The sequence below is a fragment of the Marmota flaviventris genome, chromosome 3 (genome assembly GCF_047511675.1).
Source record: "Marmota flaviventris isolate mMarFla1 chromosome 3, mMarFla1.hap1, whole genome shotgun sequence".
Lineage (NCBI taxonomy): Eukaryota > Metazoa > Chordata > Mammalia > Rodentia > Sciuridae > Marmota > Marmota flaviventris.
Genome location: NC_092500.1, coordinates 158,523,815 through 158,540,100, shown reverse-complemented (window position 1 = coordinate 158,540,100; position 16,286 = coordinate 158,523,815). Strand labels below are relative to the sequence as shown.

The 16,286-nt window shown below is 34.2% G+C and overlaps 1 protein-coding gene across 6 annotated transcripts in view; it reads right to left on the bottom strand.

The window, feature by feature from the left end:
- The window catches only part of Spock3 (SPARC (osteonectin), cwcv and kazal like domains proteoglycan 3), a 417,403-nt gene that overhangs the window by 203,359 nt on the left and 197,758 nt on the right, over positions 1–16,286 (bottom strand). For 4 of the 6 annotated variants that reach the window (XM_027926978.2, XM_027926980.2, XM_027926981.2 and 1 more), the window contains one exon: positions 4,027–4,141. The exons of the other annotated variants lie outside the window; for them this stretch is intronic. In XM_027926978.2, coding sequence (XP_027782779.2) covers positions 4,027–4,141 — 115 coding nt within the window. The remainder of the gene's footprint in view (positions 1–4,026; positions 4,142–16,286) is intronic. 6 annotated transcript variants of the gene reach the window in all.

Here is a 16,286-nt window from a genome sequence, read left to right as displayed (position 1 = left end):
TTACTCCACACCATCCTCCATGTTGGCAGTATTGGTCAAAGCTAGAGTACAACACATAATGAGATATTTGTTTCTCTGATTTGGGAAGATACTACTATTATTATTATTTTTTAATTTTTTTGGCAGGGATACTAGGGATTGAACCCAGAGTTTCTTAACCCCTTTTTAATATTTTATTATTAAAGACAGAGTCTTGCTGAGTTGCTTAAGGCCTCACTAAATTGTGAGATTGGTTCTGAAGTCCTGATCCGCCTGCCTCAGCCTCCCAAGCAGCTGGGATTACAGGCATGCACCACCGTGTCTGGCTGACATTACTATTATTTACAGCACTCAGGAAGGAAAAATATACTGATTATTTCCATTAGTTACAAATCCAAGCCAAGGACTTTCCCATTTCTTAAAATCAATTGTTATGTTCCCACCATTTTTATATCCTATTTTGTTTTCCCTCCTGTAAGCCATGCATTTGTTCACTCTTCCAATAAATTTATTTAAAACTATTTGTTGATTGTCTCTTATGTCCTTCCTAATCTACTTTCAATAAACGTGCACAAGGCACACAGAAGCAATAGACCAGATAATCTAGACCGTTCCATTCCATTAATCAAGCTACTAATCTACCCTTTCAGCCTAAATGTTGATCAGGCAGGACCTACCCTCCTCCAAGGAAAGATGCACTAGTTACTAGATCAAGACTGGAGTCTACAGTAGTGAATAAGACACAGACTCTAGCTTCCTGAAACTTCCAGTCAACTGAAGGAGATTGAAGTTAGGCAATGATGACAGATGAGATGAACATTTTAAGATGAGAGGTTCAAAGCTCTAAGGTAATGGGAAATGGGTGTGATGCCTAGTGTTGAGGGGAGGAGCTTAGGACAGTCTCTTGAAAAGCCTCATTCCTCACCCCCACAGACATGACAGTGAGCTCAGTACCTTTCACTTATGAGATCAAGGGAGGAAAAATAAATGTCATAAAGTAGCAATTTCTAATCAAAACAATATAAATGACCAAATTTATTCATCAAGCTCTACTTCTCTAATTTCAATATGACACACCCACATGCATGCCTCAAAGTTAGCTCTAATTATTTATATTAGCTGTGTTTATTGATCAAACTGCTTGAAAAGCTCTTTCTCTAAATGTTGTATTATAAACATTCCCAGCGTATTGACATCCTCAAAACAAATAATGCATATCAAACATTGATGTTAACATCAATTATTTGGAAATTTATTGGAGTTATTTATTTATTGAATATAGTGAATACTGGTTACTTTTTTTTTCTTTTCTTCTTTTCATTCAGGGTCTAACTATGTTGCCTAGGCTAGTCTCCAACTCTGTGTGGTCAAGTGATCTTCTGATCTTGACTCCCAAGTAGCCAGAAACACAGGCATGAGCTACCATACCTGGCTATGAGTACAAATTTTTAAATAGTCTCTATCAATAATAGTACAGGAATAAATACTATTTATATAAATCACTTTGAAATCTGCCCATTTAAATTCTAGTAGTCTCCCCCACTGTCCTACTGCACCACTATGCCAAAGACATAGCTGCTAAAGGTTTTCTGTTCAGGAAGTTTCAATGGAATATGCTAAGAAGTATTGCAGCTATTGGTTTTCAATATTCTTTACCATGATGAGGAAGTTTTGTTGTTTTTATATTTTTTTGTCTATAAAGTTTTCTTTAATAGGTTAGAGAACTAATGAGATAGTATGGTTGTAAATAAACACAGTATGTGTGTGTGTGTGTGTGTGTGTGTGTGTGTGTTTTATTAATAACAGAGTCCAGTCTCAATCAATACAGATAAGAATGGATGCTTTGGAAATACCTAACTTTGTGACCTTGAATCAGTGACATTAACCTTTCTTAGTTTTCAATGATTGAAAAAGAGTGAGTCTCTGCCACAGGCATGATATTAAATGCTAGGTCTTTGATTGCTCTATGACTTGGGTCAGGAGGTCAGGGGGGTGAAGTGGCAGATGAAACTGCTACAAAGGTATTAAAGCTGTATAGGTGTAAACCTTTAACAGAATTTCTGGAACTTGTGATGAAACAGTTTTTTCTTTGAAATTAAATAAATGAATGAGTCTCTGTAACTCAGATGAGGATTGCACACAGGAGTTCATTTAAACACCATCTTCTTATCGAATTCTCAAGTTAAAGTCCTCACACTCTCCCCACACACTTCAAAAACTAAATTTTTGGAATTCTAAAACATTAAAAAGCTCTTTTAGAATCTTAAGGAAATGACAAATAAATCTCTGGCTCACATTTGATATTTCTTCATAGAACTGACTTAGAAATCAGGATCAATTTGGGTTATGTTCCTGGTAACTTTTCTTTACCCTTTTATAACTTCCCATAGTACATTAACTTTATATAAATGTGATTTCCAGGTGGATTTTATGCTTTTCATCTGTAAACTATTGTTATATTTTTTCTTTACTCTTTTTCTCGTTTCTACAGTTATGCAACAAGTATGCATGACTCTCTGTCTCAAGCTCACACATGCACAGACTTGCTATCTTTTTAATATCCATATGCCTTGGTACTTGATACTTTCTACTCTAGATTTGATATTATGGAATAAAGACTTCCCCTAATCCATTCGGTAAATGAGAGTGATGTGTGTGTGTGTGTGTGTGTGTGTGTGTGTGTGTTATTAATAATGAGCATTAAAAAACTAATGAATATAAGCAAAATTTAAATATTTGCTGTTTTGTATTAAATATGTTTTTATTTTCTATCATGTTCTTATTCTCCATTTGCTGGTTATTTTGTTGTCGTTTCATTTTTGTACTTGAGAGTGAACCCAGGTGTACTTTAACACTGAACTATATCTCCCTTGTATTTTTTTTTTTTTTTATTTTGAGACAGGGTCTCCTTAAGTTGCAAAGGCTTTTGCTAAATTTCTGAGCCTGACTTCAAACTTGTGATCTTCCTGCCTCAGTCTCCTGAATTGATGGGATTATATGTATGCACCGCCACACATGGCTAATTGCTGGTATGGTTTGATAATAAAATTTACAGGCAAGTTTATAAAAGCCAAAAGTCCAATTATTCGCTGAGAATGCACACAAATGTCAAAATGTCCTCAATAATTTGACTTAAATGTAACATATAGACTAGGTCCTATATCACAAGAAGGGTTCACTCAAAGAGAATTCCTTTAAAAGTAATGATATGAATGAATGCAGTTGTTCCGTTCAGCTACCCAGTGACTTCAGTTTTAATTATGGGATGTTCCAATCCTTGAGACTAAGCACCAAACTAGATAGTCTATTTCTAAAATATCAATTGTTCTCAAAGCAGAGCCTATCTCACAGAAGCAAGAAGATTGTGGGAAAAGATCTTTAAAATCCTGCCTTCCCCTCTAGGAAGTTTGTGTCAGCCTCCAGGAAATAAGGGAATAGATGCAAGAATTCTCTGGTATGAGTACTTCTCAAGGAAGTGTACAAGAATGTTCTCTCTCTCTCTCTCTCTCTCTCTCTCTCTCTCTCTCTCTCTCTCTCTTTATTTTTTGTAATAGAGAACGAACCCAGGGTTTCTGTACCCATAATCTACATCCCTAACCCTTTTTACTATAATCTGAGATAGGATACCACCATATCTGGCTACTATCTCTTTTTATGAACATCAGTAAGTTCACATTTTCCCCCTTAATTTGTCTTCTTACTTTTACCTGAGGGAAACAGGTATAGCAATAAATAAAAATATTTAGAGGATACCAAAACTGTAACTGTTCCCTAAAATATAAAAAGTACAAATACCCACATAATACTTAATCTAATCTGTACATGATATGATTTACCTAATAATATAGGCATAAAATTCTATTATCCCTACTAATATTGGTTGATAACAATGTTTAACCCAAGGAATCACCAAAATTATATTAACTCAACTTCTTAAAATGTTTCAATGAAACTCCGTGTAAAATATTAGAAGGAACTGACCAATATTTATAGGGTGCATGGCAAGAAGTACTATTCAATCAGAAGAATTTTATTTAACAATTTTACCTGTGTGTAAGCCTCCGGTGACTAATGCAGACTGCAGTCTGAGAATCTTGAGTAATGCATACTTTATGGCGACTACATTTCATCTTTAAGCAGGGATCTTTAGCTGGATCTAAAGCTGAAAAAGAGAGAAAGAGAAAGAGATGGAGACACTGTTCAGGAAATATTAAAATAAATTTCTATAAAATAGAGGTATCCAATCTCATCAAACATAATTTTACCAAGTAATTTTATAGCATTTAGCTGTAAATTTTCTTCACATTTTTCCTCTATTAAGAGATACTTCTATTTCTACCCACATAACTCAGATAGTGGGTAACAGCTACACTTCAGGCTCATCTAGGCTATTCAGGAACTAAAATGCACATACCACTATGATCGGAAAATGTATAACTAGAATAGGAAATTTAAGATAACTCTCTTTATTTTCTGCTATCATTACAGCAATAAAGGAGAAGAATAAAACTACAGAATGTTACTGCAATACTTTATGTCAGTGGAGAATTACATTAAACTTCTCCTTTCCCTAGATAGAATCTAGTGGTTATAGAAAAAAGTATAAAATCCAAAGATGATGTTGAATCCAAGGAAAGTCTCTAACTGTACTTTGGACTGACTGAATGTATCATGATAAAAATTCAGATGTTGCATTTAAGTTTAGGTTGTTTTTGCATAATATCTGACATTCTATTTATTTAAGTAAACTCTGTCCTGGTAGTTGCAAAAGATTATGTGATAGGTTTTTCAGTCTAAAAACTTCATTGACATGTGTTGTACCTAGTATACACCTCATTAATTTAAAGTTTACAATCAATGTTTAAATTTTACAATCAATGATTATCAGCATATTCATTATTTTAAAGCTCACATCACAATTTTTAAATATTTCCATCACCAAGAAAACCTAAACGTCTCCTGTCTTTATCACCCCAACTTTCCCGTAATTAGTACTGGATAATCATTAATCTAGTTTTTGTCTCTGTAGTTTCCCTATTCTGGACACTTCATATAAGTTGAATAATAAATTATATGGCCTTTTATGATTGACTTCATTGCCATGAGATAATGTTTCTGAGGTTGAATGATATTGTAGCATTAAACATTACTTCATTTCTTTATATAGCTGAATAATGTTGCATTACATGGATACACCACATTTAATTATCTATTCACTAGGAGATGGGCATTTGAATTATGTCAAACTCTTGGCTATTGTGAATAGTGCTGATTTAGATAATCATCATTGAAAAAGTTGGAAGATGGCCAGAAGGAAAGTAGGTACAGATAAGTAAAGGACACTGGATATCCAGTTTTGGTACATGTCAAAATTCAGAGAAAGAAATGCTGAAAGATGGTCAACAAAAAATTCTAACATCTGAAGAAAATTGGAGCCAGGGTAACCAGAACAATGTACACTTGGGATACACAAAAATATCCGGGAAGCCTGTGGACTCTCCACTGGACATGGAATGTGGATTTGACTCAAACATTTTCAGTTTTTAAACCTAGGATAAATTCAAGCTGACATCTGTTGTACAACCTAATTAAGATTACATTTATTAATATGTTAAGTCTTAGGCATATTTAGTCAATAACAATTTAAATAAATGTATATGTTCTGTTCATTGATTAATTCAATAAAATACGGAAATAAACTATACATATATATGAATATATATATTTATACCTTAAATATATATAAAGTATAATACATATATATTTATACCTTAAATATATAAAATAAATTTCTATAAAATTCTTACTCAAGATTTCAAATAAGCATGAGATTTAAAATAAAGCATATTTATACATACAATTCATTAAAATTAACAAGTAGACATATTTATTATATTATAATGAATATTCAAGACATTAATTGCATTTATTTAGAACATAAATATTTTAATTTCTTCCATTACAAAGAAAGGCTTTTTCAATGAGCAATGGTTAGATCAACTACATTTTTTCTCAGTTTCTAAGAAGCTTCAACTATTGAGGTAAAGTATTTTATTCCTTACAAAATGTGAAATATATTTTTCACTATGCAAATTAAAATTGCTATCATATTTTTATTATACTGACATAGTTTAAATTATCAATAGTTTAAAATTATCTGATCAAATTGCTTTACTTGAAAACTGTATGAATCCTTGTTTGGACAACATAAAAGAAAACTACACAACAATTTAGCATTAAACATGTTTGAAGCCATGTTAGCTATAATTCTTAATCTGTTTTGATTTCTAATTATCAAGAGGAATATAATTATGATAATAAAATTTCTTAAAATTGAATTTTATTATCATAATTATATTCCTCTCTACTGTATATACCTATATTATCTGCTCATTTTTTGTAAATTTGTATTTTAGATGAACATGCATCAGTCTTAAGAGTTTATGATGTTCACTGTGAAATTTAAATACATGAATAAAGTGTTCACTAATCATATCACACCTTCCTTTTTCCACCCTCCTCTCCTGCCTTCCAGTCTCTAATTATCACTATTCTATATTCAGGCCACTTTTTTTTTAAACTTGTACATGTGAGACAGAACATGGAATATGTGTCTTTCATGTGTGCCTAGCTTATTTCATTTAACCTAGTGTTGTCCAAGTCCACCCATTTTGCTGTAAAGAACAGGATTTCATTATTCCTTACAGGTGAATAATATACTATTATGTCGATCTACCATGTTTTCTTTGTCCATTCATTTGCTGAAGGGCACTTTGTTTGATCCATGTATTAGTTATTATAAATAGTGCCACAATATATATGAGCATGTAGGTGTTTCTCTTATATGCTAATTTTATTTCCTTTATACATACACTCAGAAGTGGGAAAGCCAGATCATATGGTAGTTCTGATTTTAGTTTATCTGCTTTTGGTAACCTCCAGAGTCTTCTCCATAACCTTTGTGCTAATCTACATTTTCAACAACAGTGTATGAAAGTTCCTTTTTCTCCACATCTTCACTAACATTTGTTATTTTTATTTAAGAATAACCATCATATCATGGGTAAGATGATATCTCATTATAGTTTTGCTCTGAAATTTGAATATGTTTAATATATAGAATATTTTATTTTGAATAACATGCATTTTTATTTTCAATAAAACACTACATTACATACAAAACTATCATGAAGCCAGATGTGGTGGTACACGTCTGTAAAATCAGTGACTCAGGGAACTGGGGCAGGATGATCACAAATTTGAGGTCAGCATTTGCAATTTAGCAACATCCTACCTCAAAATTAAAAAACAAAACATCTGGGGTATAGCTCAGTGGTCTAGTGCCCTTAGGTTCTATTCCCATAGAGCAAAAGATCAATCAATCAAGCAATCGATCACGACTTATCTAATGTAATTATACTCTGAATATAGCTTGTTAATATTCTAGTTTTCTTCCAGTTTTCATTTATTTATAATCTAGATTAGATAATATTTAAGAGTTCCACACCACTTCTTATATTATATCTGCTTAAGAAGAGAAATCGGAACTCAAAAATTACACAGCAAGAATGGAATTATTAACACAAATTTAAAGCATGAAAAATAATTTAATGAGAAAGTTTTGCACAGAATTCTATATAAAAAATCAAATAAGATAATAGCAGTATTTTTTAGGAGATGTAAAATATAATGGTAGAAAATAAAAATTAGAAAGAATTCATAAGAAGGAGAAGACCCCTTTCTGTGCATGTGAATTTAACCATCTGTATTTTTTGTAGAACTCACATTGTTGGCAGCTTAAAAACTACAAAACATCACACTCTGTAAATACAGATGCTTAAGATTTTACTCTTGAAATTACAACAATAACACAACCACATTCTCTTTGGCTCAAAGCCCATGAATCAGAATCAGTCCTGTGCCTTCAAAAGGACTGGCATAATTTCATCACATGACTCCATTACTATCCTGTTCTTTCCATCATTTTCAATTTTAAAATCATTCTCTTATTCTACCTGCATTGCTGACCAGCTTTCTCTCAAGCATCCAGTAAAATGTCCTTGAGAAAGATTTTAACTAGTGCATTTGAGTTCACATGATCATGTTCTTTTCTGCCTCCTAATTTTATTTTTTTGTACCAAGGATTGGACTCAGAAACACTTAACCACTGAACCACATCCCCAGCCTTTTATTTATTTATTTATTTTCAGAACAGGCTTCTGCTAAATTGACTGGGGCCTCCCCAAGTTGCTGAGATTGGCTTTGGAACTTGTGATTCTCCTGCCTCAGCCTCCCGGGTTGCTTGGATTACGCCAATACACTGAGCTTTAGTAATCATTTGATTGACATTAAGTAACCTAGAGAACTAAACGAATAAGGTGTTTCTTACTTTCTTGTTTCCAGAAAACATGGTCTGTATTTTCAAAGGATCACTTTATAATTTAACCTTTGAGCTTTATTGCATTTGTAATATAGGATTTCACTCACTCTTGCCAGAATAATTGGTTTTTGGTCCAGTATCATCCACTTACTGCTAGATGAAATAAGTTAGGACATGTCTGGCCTGATCCAGCAGCTAAGGGTGAAAGTGCCTGAGTGAGCAAGGGTAGGTGAGGGCAGAAAACAAATGTGACTGAGGTAGATATGTTAGTAAGAGAAGATCGAAATAAAGACACAAACAGATCCCAGGTCATAAAAGCAAACATACATGGCAATTTTTCTATTTTGAGTTGAGAGCCGAACCCAGTACTTCACATGTGCTAAGCATAAACTCTACCACTGAACTATAGCCCAAGTGCCAGGATGATAATTTATGATAAGTCACTAAATTCCCAAGATAGCAAAAGAATTTTCCTTGATGCCATTGATCTTAGGAGAAGAAAAGGAGAAATGTGGCATCACTAAGCTTTAAAAATAAGCATCAAAGTTAGTATTCAGAACTGAAATAAATCTTAGCAGGTATAGTTTGGGTATGAGGTGTCCTCTAAAAATCCCTGTGTCAATGCAGAAATGTTCAGATGCAAAAATGATTAGATTCCATAAGATAAAACCTAATCAGTCCATCTAGTTTACAGGTAATGACTGGATAGTAAGTGTAGGCAGATGGAATATGGATCAAGGATTTCATTCACTGGGGACATGTTCTGGAAGGCTTCATTGTCACTGTGGTCCCTTTCCATTTCTCCCTCTCTCTGCTTCTGTGTCATCATGTCCTGAGAAACTTCTCCCCACCATGCCCTTCTGCCATGATGTGCTGCTGCCTCATGTTGGGCCCAGAGCAAAGGACTTGGCTGATCAAGAATTTTAAAAGAGTGAGACAAAATAAACTTTTCTTTCTCTAAGTTCTTCTTGTCAAGATTTTGGTCACAATGGCAATTAGTTGATTCCAAAATTAGTACTGGCAGTGGGACTGTTGCTGCGCTAACCTGACCATGCAAAGAAAAGCTAACAAACACAACAGGTAGGTGGGAACTCAGAAGCCTTTGTAGAGAGTTTGCAGGAATAGTTTGGACAACCTAAAGATACAGAAGTCTTAGAATTTTGTAAACAGAGCTTAATGTATGAATCTGGTGGAAACTCAGAAGAACAGAATGCTGATAGAAATGAAGATAGTAAAGACTGTGCTCATGAAGTTTCAGAGAGAAACGAGGACTCTATTGGGCATTGAACTAGAGACCACTCATGTTACATTCTGTAAAAGAACTACTTTTTGCCCACGTCCTAATATGTGGCCTGAGACTGAATTTTAATGTCACAGACTAATTAATCTGGTGGAGGGTATTTCCAGACAGCACTGCCTTGTCTCTGGCATAGATTTTGCTGGCAACTTTTAGCCAGGTTTACTGAAAACTGAGAACAAAACACAGAGCTCAAGTTTTTTTTAAACTTGCAATTTGATCAGAAAAGTACATGCAGAACTGAGGGCAAGAAAGGTGCACTTTTGCAGAAACTATATCCCCTAAAGGGAGGCTAAGTACATTTCACAGATACAATAGGGAAGATATCTGGATGGCATCTCAGAAAATTGCCAGATCACTTCCACTACAGGATCCAGTATACACAAAAGAAATTCTTTTGAAAAGAGATCATGGGGGCACTCTGCTCACAGAGGAAAATCTAGAAAGTTGTTTTAACAAACTCAACTGCTGAGGCACTCAGAGGTTGTTGCAGCCATGATTCAAGAGGACTTGGCTACTGCTCAAGTCAGCAACACACATTGGTGTCATCCACATGGTGCTGGTTTTGAAGGAATGCAGGATAATGGAGTCTGGGAGTCATGGAGATGTCCATTGCCATTTATAAAGAAGACCTGGGAATTCAAGTGAAGTGTAGTAAGTTTAATATTCCTGTGGTCTACTCCCTGGAGGGTGAAGCATGAATCTGCAAAGATTATAGTAAAGAAGGAAAGGTGATCCCAGGAATTAAGAGATGTAAGTAATATGGACTCTCTGCAATGAAAAACTGCTGGCTATGGAGAAAGTGAGGTAATTTTAAGATCCTAGGTATACTGCAACCAGCAAGGCCAGAGGGGTAGAATGCCCAAGCCCTTTGAAGCACACATAGTGCCACCATGTGTTCTAGATGCTGGATGCTGAGTTATGAGACCTCTTTGCCCTGATGAGATTTGGTCTTGCTTTGGAACTGCCCCTTCTGTCTATGCCCCTATCTCCCTTTTAGAATGGGTGCATTTACTTTGTTCCACTGTATATTGGCTATATGTAGCTTGGTTTTGATCTTCACAGGTGCTCACAGTCAGAGTTTGTCTTGAGTATCAGAGGAGACATTGAACTTGGGATTTTGTTCAATGCTGGAACTTTTAAGAACATAGAAACTCTTGGAGATGAACTAAATGGATTTGCATGATAAAATGGGCATGAGCTTTTGGAGGCCAGGAGTGGAATACTATAATTTGAATTATGAGATATCCCCCCAAAGCTCTTGTGTTAATGCAGAAATGTTCAGAGGTGAAATGATTGGACTGTGAAAGTTGCAACCTATTCAGTTTATCCTAATTTGAATGGATGGGTGAAGAGGAGTTGGCTCAGCCAACCAACTAAACCTCTGAGACTATGAGCCAAAATAAGCTTTTCATCCTCTATGTTGTTCTTGTTGGGTACTTCTTTTTTTGGTTACAGCAATGAAAAACTAACAGACACAACAGGTAGATTAGAACTTCCAATTTTCACAAACTAATTTCTGAATTTCAGTATCATTTTTTCCACCAGAAATTTAGATATTTGAAAATTAAATCCTATGATCTAGGCCAAAGCATTCTTAAATTTTGAGATAAATAATTCTTTTTTAAAAAATATTTATTTTTTGGTGTAAATGGATACAACACAATGCCTTTATTTTTATGTGGTGCTGAGGATTGAATCCTGGTCCCGCCGCTGCTAGAGGGATGCTCTACCGCTGAGCCGCAATCCCAGCCCATAAATAATTCTTGATGGAATAAAAGATAAACAGGTCAATTTAGCTCAGGAAATTCCAGAGAAAGATTTCTTATATAATAGACAAACAAAATAGAAACTAAACTCCATGGATATTGATTTAAATGTTTAAAGGACAAATGTATTACAATGAGTAAAAGCTAATCCAGTAAGGATCCTTTATAAAATCAAGAATGTGTACTAAATGTTCTCCAAAATCACATTCTGCTTTAAAATTGAATTGTGACATGTTAACATACAATTTTGGCATCAGATTTGTAGATGGAGTGGACCCTGTCCTCAATATACTCAATACTTTTATTGAAAGACAGAGTTACAACATCTAATACAAATAGATGTTAACTAGAAATCATGTGTGTGTGTGTGTGTGTGCATGCAGTGCAATACAATATACAATATACAAATCATCTCTATAGAGATGAGATCAATTATGATGAATGAGAGAGAACTAGATTGGATGAAAACTTAGGTAGATTTTGAAGCCATTAAATGAACAAAATGAAAGAAAACTCCAGTGTAAAGGGATAGGCTGAATAGCAAGAAAGTATAAAAAGAACCCCCTATTTATGGAATGGCAAGTTCAGGACCAATGTCATACAAAATGTGCATGTTGCCTGCGAACACTCTAAAATCACTGAAGAAACATATAGAAGCTTCTTACCTTTTGGAGTGTCACCATACATTTCTGCCATGCCATTGTATCATTACAGGTAGGGTGGTGTCAAAATAAGGTTTGTAATGGTTAAAAAAATACATACACACACACAAATTTGGAGGTGTTCAGAAGAATATGTGATTACCACAAGAAATATCATTCAGTAGAGAAAGGTTGAAAATCTGTGATTGTGTTGTAAAGATGGAGAGGAGAGAAGACATTTCAAAAGCATAAAGGGTACAGATTAAATAGAACCAGTTATTCATTAAGCATCAGGAGGAAATTTATCAGAAGTAGAAGAAATGGTGATTGGTGGTGACACCAAACAAGAAATAAGAGGTTTGGTGTTGGGAGAAAGGGATGATAGCTAATTTAGTTTTCAGTAACTTAATGAAATGCTTGGAGTGACACCCTGAAGAGAATGCTCAACAGTGTGTTTGGATCTAGCATTCCAAAGCAGACCAGGCGAAAATATCCTTTTGTGGACACCTTTAAAGACTACAAAGTAAGATCACAATCAGTCTTGTAATTTAATTAGATTTAGATTTGTGACACCTTATAAATAAAGGCCAACAACATAGATTCATGGCTAAATCTCCTACCCTCTTCCCCAAACCCATTTTCAAATATGAAGAAAGAATTTTAGCACCACTGCCCAATATTTTCTCATGCTGGGAACAGAAGGATGAGCAATGATTTTTGTGGAATCATCAGCTTCTCTCCCATGTCCTTAAAATTGTGGGAACAGGAACGCAGAAACCATAATAAATCCAATACTGAGCGTGTCTCCATATACTTTGTACAAACCCTCTACTCTGGACAACCGATGATCAGAAAATCTTTAGAACTTAGAAATTTAGTTTCTGTAAAATACTGAAATATAATCAAAACCCCCCAAAGTTCTGACAATTGAGAAGGCTTTTCTTGTGGGGAAACTCATTTGGTAGAAAAACAGTGCTATAAATTAAAGCAAATCTGTTCGTAGTCTTGAACTTGACTTGGTGTTTTGTTTCAAAAGGATTATTGGATTTTTTTACAGGACAGTGTGCTACTGTATTATAACTTTTTTCTTTTACAATATATGTGGGTAACAGGTGCAATACAATATACAAATCATCCTTCCATTTGATAATATGAAAATTTAAAAATTCTAAAGTACTATTTTCATTTTCTTCTCTTATGGCCGCCAGCACAATATAGGTATGCTGATGATAATCCTTCTGCTCCAATGAAAATTCAGTAATAACCATAAATTATGGTCCTAGGGATAGGATGTGGCTCAGTGACAGAGTGTGCTTACCATGCGTGAGTCCCTGGGTTCAATCTTCAGTTCAAAAGAAAAAACAATCCTACTTATTTGCATGAGATGTTATATGGGGCATGCAATAACTGCAATTTATTCATTGTTTGCTCTGTGGCAGTACAAGTGTTTTTTGTCATTTATATGCAAAATATCCTTGAAACAATTCTCTGAACCATGCATTATCATCTCAGTTGTAGCTCCTAGGGAACCATAGTTTAAATACAATGTTTTATCCTGTGATTTATAGCCAGTAATTAGTAGAAATAGAATTCAAATGCAAGATATTGGACAAAATATAAATGATTTGCTCCAGTTGAATTCATTGTCCTGGGCTTCAGGTGAGATGGAGAATGGCTATTAAAATGCCCTGTGGTCAGCTTCATACTCTCCATAATACACAGCAGATTTTTAAGATTTGCTGAAATGTATTAACATATACTCTCTAGTAAGACAAGCATATAAAGTAATGAGGTTGGATTTTCCCTGAATAATTTAGTCTAGCTTTTAGCCCAAGTATCTATTTTTATGGTTGTTTAGATTTCTTCCTCTGTAACAGATCAGTTTCATATACAATTACTTGGGACTTAATCCTATCTTCTGATAATCCCCAACCTTAGAGAATAATTGAACAGAATTCCCAAGCCATCTATTTTACCTGACATTTCACATTGAATATTAAAGCACTATCATTTTCAAGCAAAATGCAAATTTTGGGAAACTGTTTAACTGTTCTCTTTTTTTTTTGAGCATGTGAAAAATATTTTATTTTTAAATAGTCTTACTTTTCTTAATACAGATAATTAAACTGATGTAATAGCAATGAAATATTTTAACCATGTAGATGTGTTAGAAGTATTAGTCAACTGAAAGCAGAACATTTGATAAAATGTTGGCCTTCCTTTACCTACAATTCATCTCTTAAAAGAATGAGTAAACAATAAAGAAACTGCTATTCTGGACTTCATTTTGGCCAAGAAAAAATTTGTTGGGGAAATAAATCAGAGAAACCTTCAGAAAAAAAGTCATAAAGTAATACGTGAAATCATATGCTGAAAAAAGTTAAGTGTTTCTCCTAGACTTTTGAAAATAAAGTTTAATTAAATATTGGTCACTAATTTTATTGTAGTGTGAGGAAATAACAGCATAAGTACTAAGCCAATCCCTTCTATGCCTTGTTTGCTGAGAGTTTTTATCATGGATTAATATAGATTTTTATGAGATGTTTTCTCTATATCTGTTGAAATGATCATATGATTTTTTTTCCTTTTTTATTTTACTAATGTTATAGATTTTTAAATATTAAACCGATTTTGCAATCCTGGGATAAGCTTCTTTGGTCATGATATTTGTTTTATATATAGCTGGGATAGATTGGCTACATTTTTCGTCATCATTTTTGCTTCCATGTCCATGAAGCATATTGGTCTTATGTTTGGAACCACTATTTGACTCAGCTATCCCTCTCCTTGGTCTATACCCAAAGGACTTAAAAAGAGCATATTACAGGGACACAGCCACATAATGTTTACAGCAGCACAATTCACAATAGCTAAACTGTGGAACCAATCTAGATGTCCTTCAGTAGATGAATGGATTAAAAAAATGTGGCATATATACACAATGCAATATTACTCAGCAATAAAAGATAATAAAATCATGGCATTTGCAGGTAAATGGATGGAGTTAAAGAAAATAATGCTAAGTGAAGTCGCCAATCCCAAAAAACCAATTGCTGAATGTTTTCTCTGATATAAGGAGGCTGATTCATAGTGGGGTAGGGAGGGGGAGCATGGGAGGAATAGATGAACTCTAGATAGGGCAGAGGGGTTGGAGGGGAAGAGAAGGGACATGGGGTTAGAAATGATGGTGGAATGTAATTGACATCATTATCCAAAGTACATGTATGAAGACACAAATTGGTGTGAATATACTTTGTATACAACCAGAGATATATTTAAAAATATGTTCTATATATGTAATATGAATTGTAATGCATTCTGCTGTCATATATAAATAAAAAAAATATAAAAAAAAGGAAATTAGAATTTAACATAACACTTCTCAACTCATTGAATGATACCAAATCACAAAAAGACATAACCACAAAATATGTTCTTTTTAATAATTTTTTAGTGGTTTAGAACATGTTCTATCTATGCTCAGTTGTAAAACTGTGTCATCTGACAGGCACTTTCCTATGGAGGTCTTTTTTTTTTTTTTTTTTCCCTTGAAACTATCACTGTGACAGCCCAAATTTTCTGATACTCTCCAGTTTCCCCACAGCATAGACAGGCTCAAGGAGTTCTTGAGTAGATTTTGTTATCCATCCTTTCTACTACATTCCTTTGCATACAGATGTACTTGATGGACCTTGGTATTGCTATCATTGGAATTCTTAAGTATGTTCTCAACCAGCAAAGCCTTCTTCCAAATAGTCTATGTATTTGCTCAATAGCATATAATTTTCAGTTCTCAGTGTTTCTTAGAATTAATGAGATCAAAGAAAACATAAATATACTGACTTTTGACCTTATTTTTTTGTGTCACAACAATACACACAATGCTACTTAAACAGATCCGCTCCTTACTATAATCTCCATAAAAGTGTAAAACAACTGTCTGGCCAAGAGGTTAGTACATGGCTTATCAATTAAGGATACTGCCCTGTGGAAACTCAAAATGCTCATCTCTACTTCTTTAGAAAGCCCTTTTCTTCTTTGGTGAGATGAGTATAACTAGGTTTTACAAAGTTAAAGAAGGAAAATTTAACTTTCTGAGAAGCAGGTTGTGTTGAAGGCAGCCTCCAAAAATTCATTGATGCCTCTTGTTATCAACAGTGGACAGAGACAACAGGCCAGCGTGCATTGTAACACTAGCTTTGGACAACATCTAGTGATTG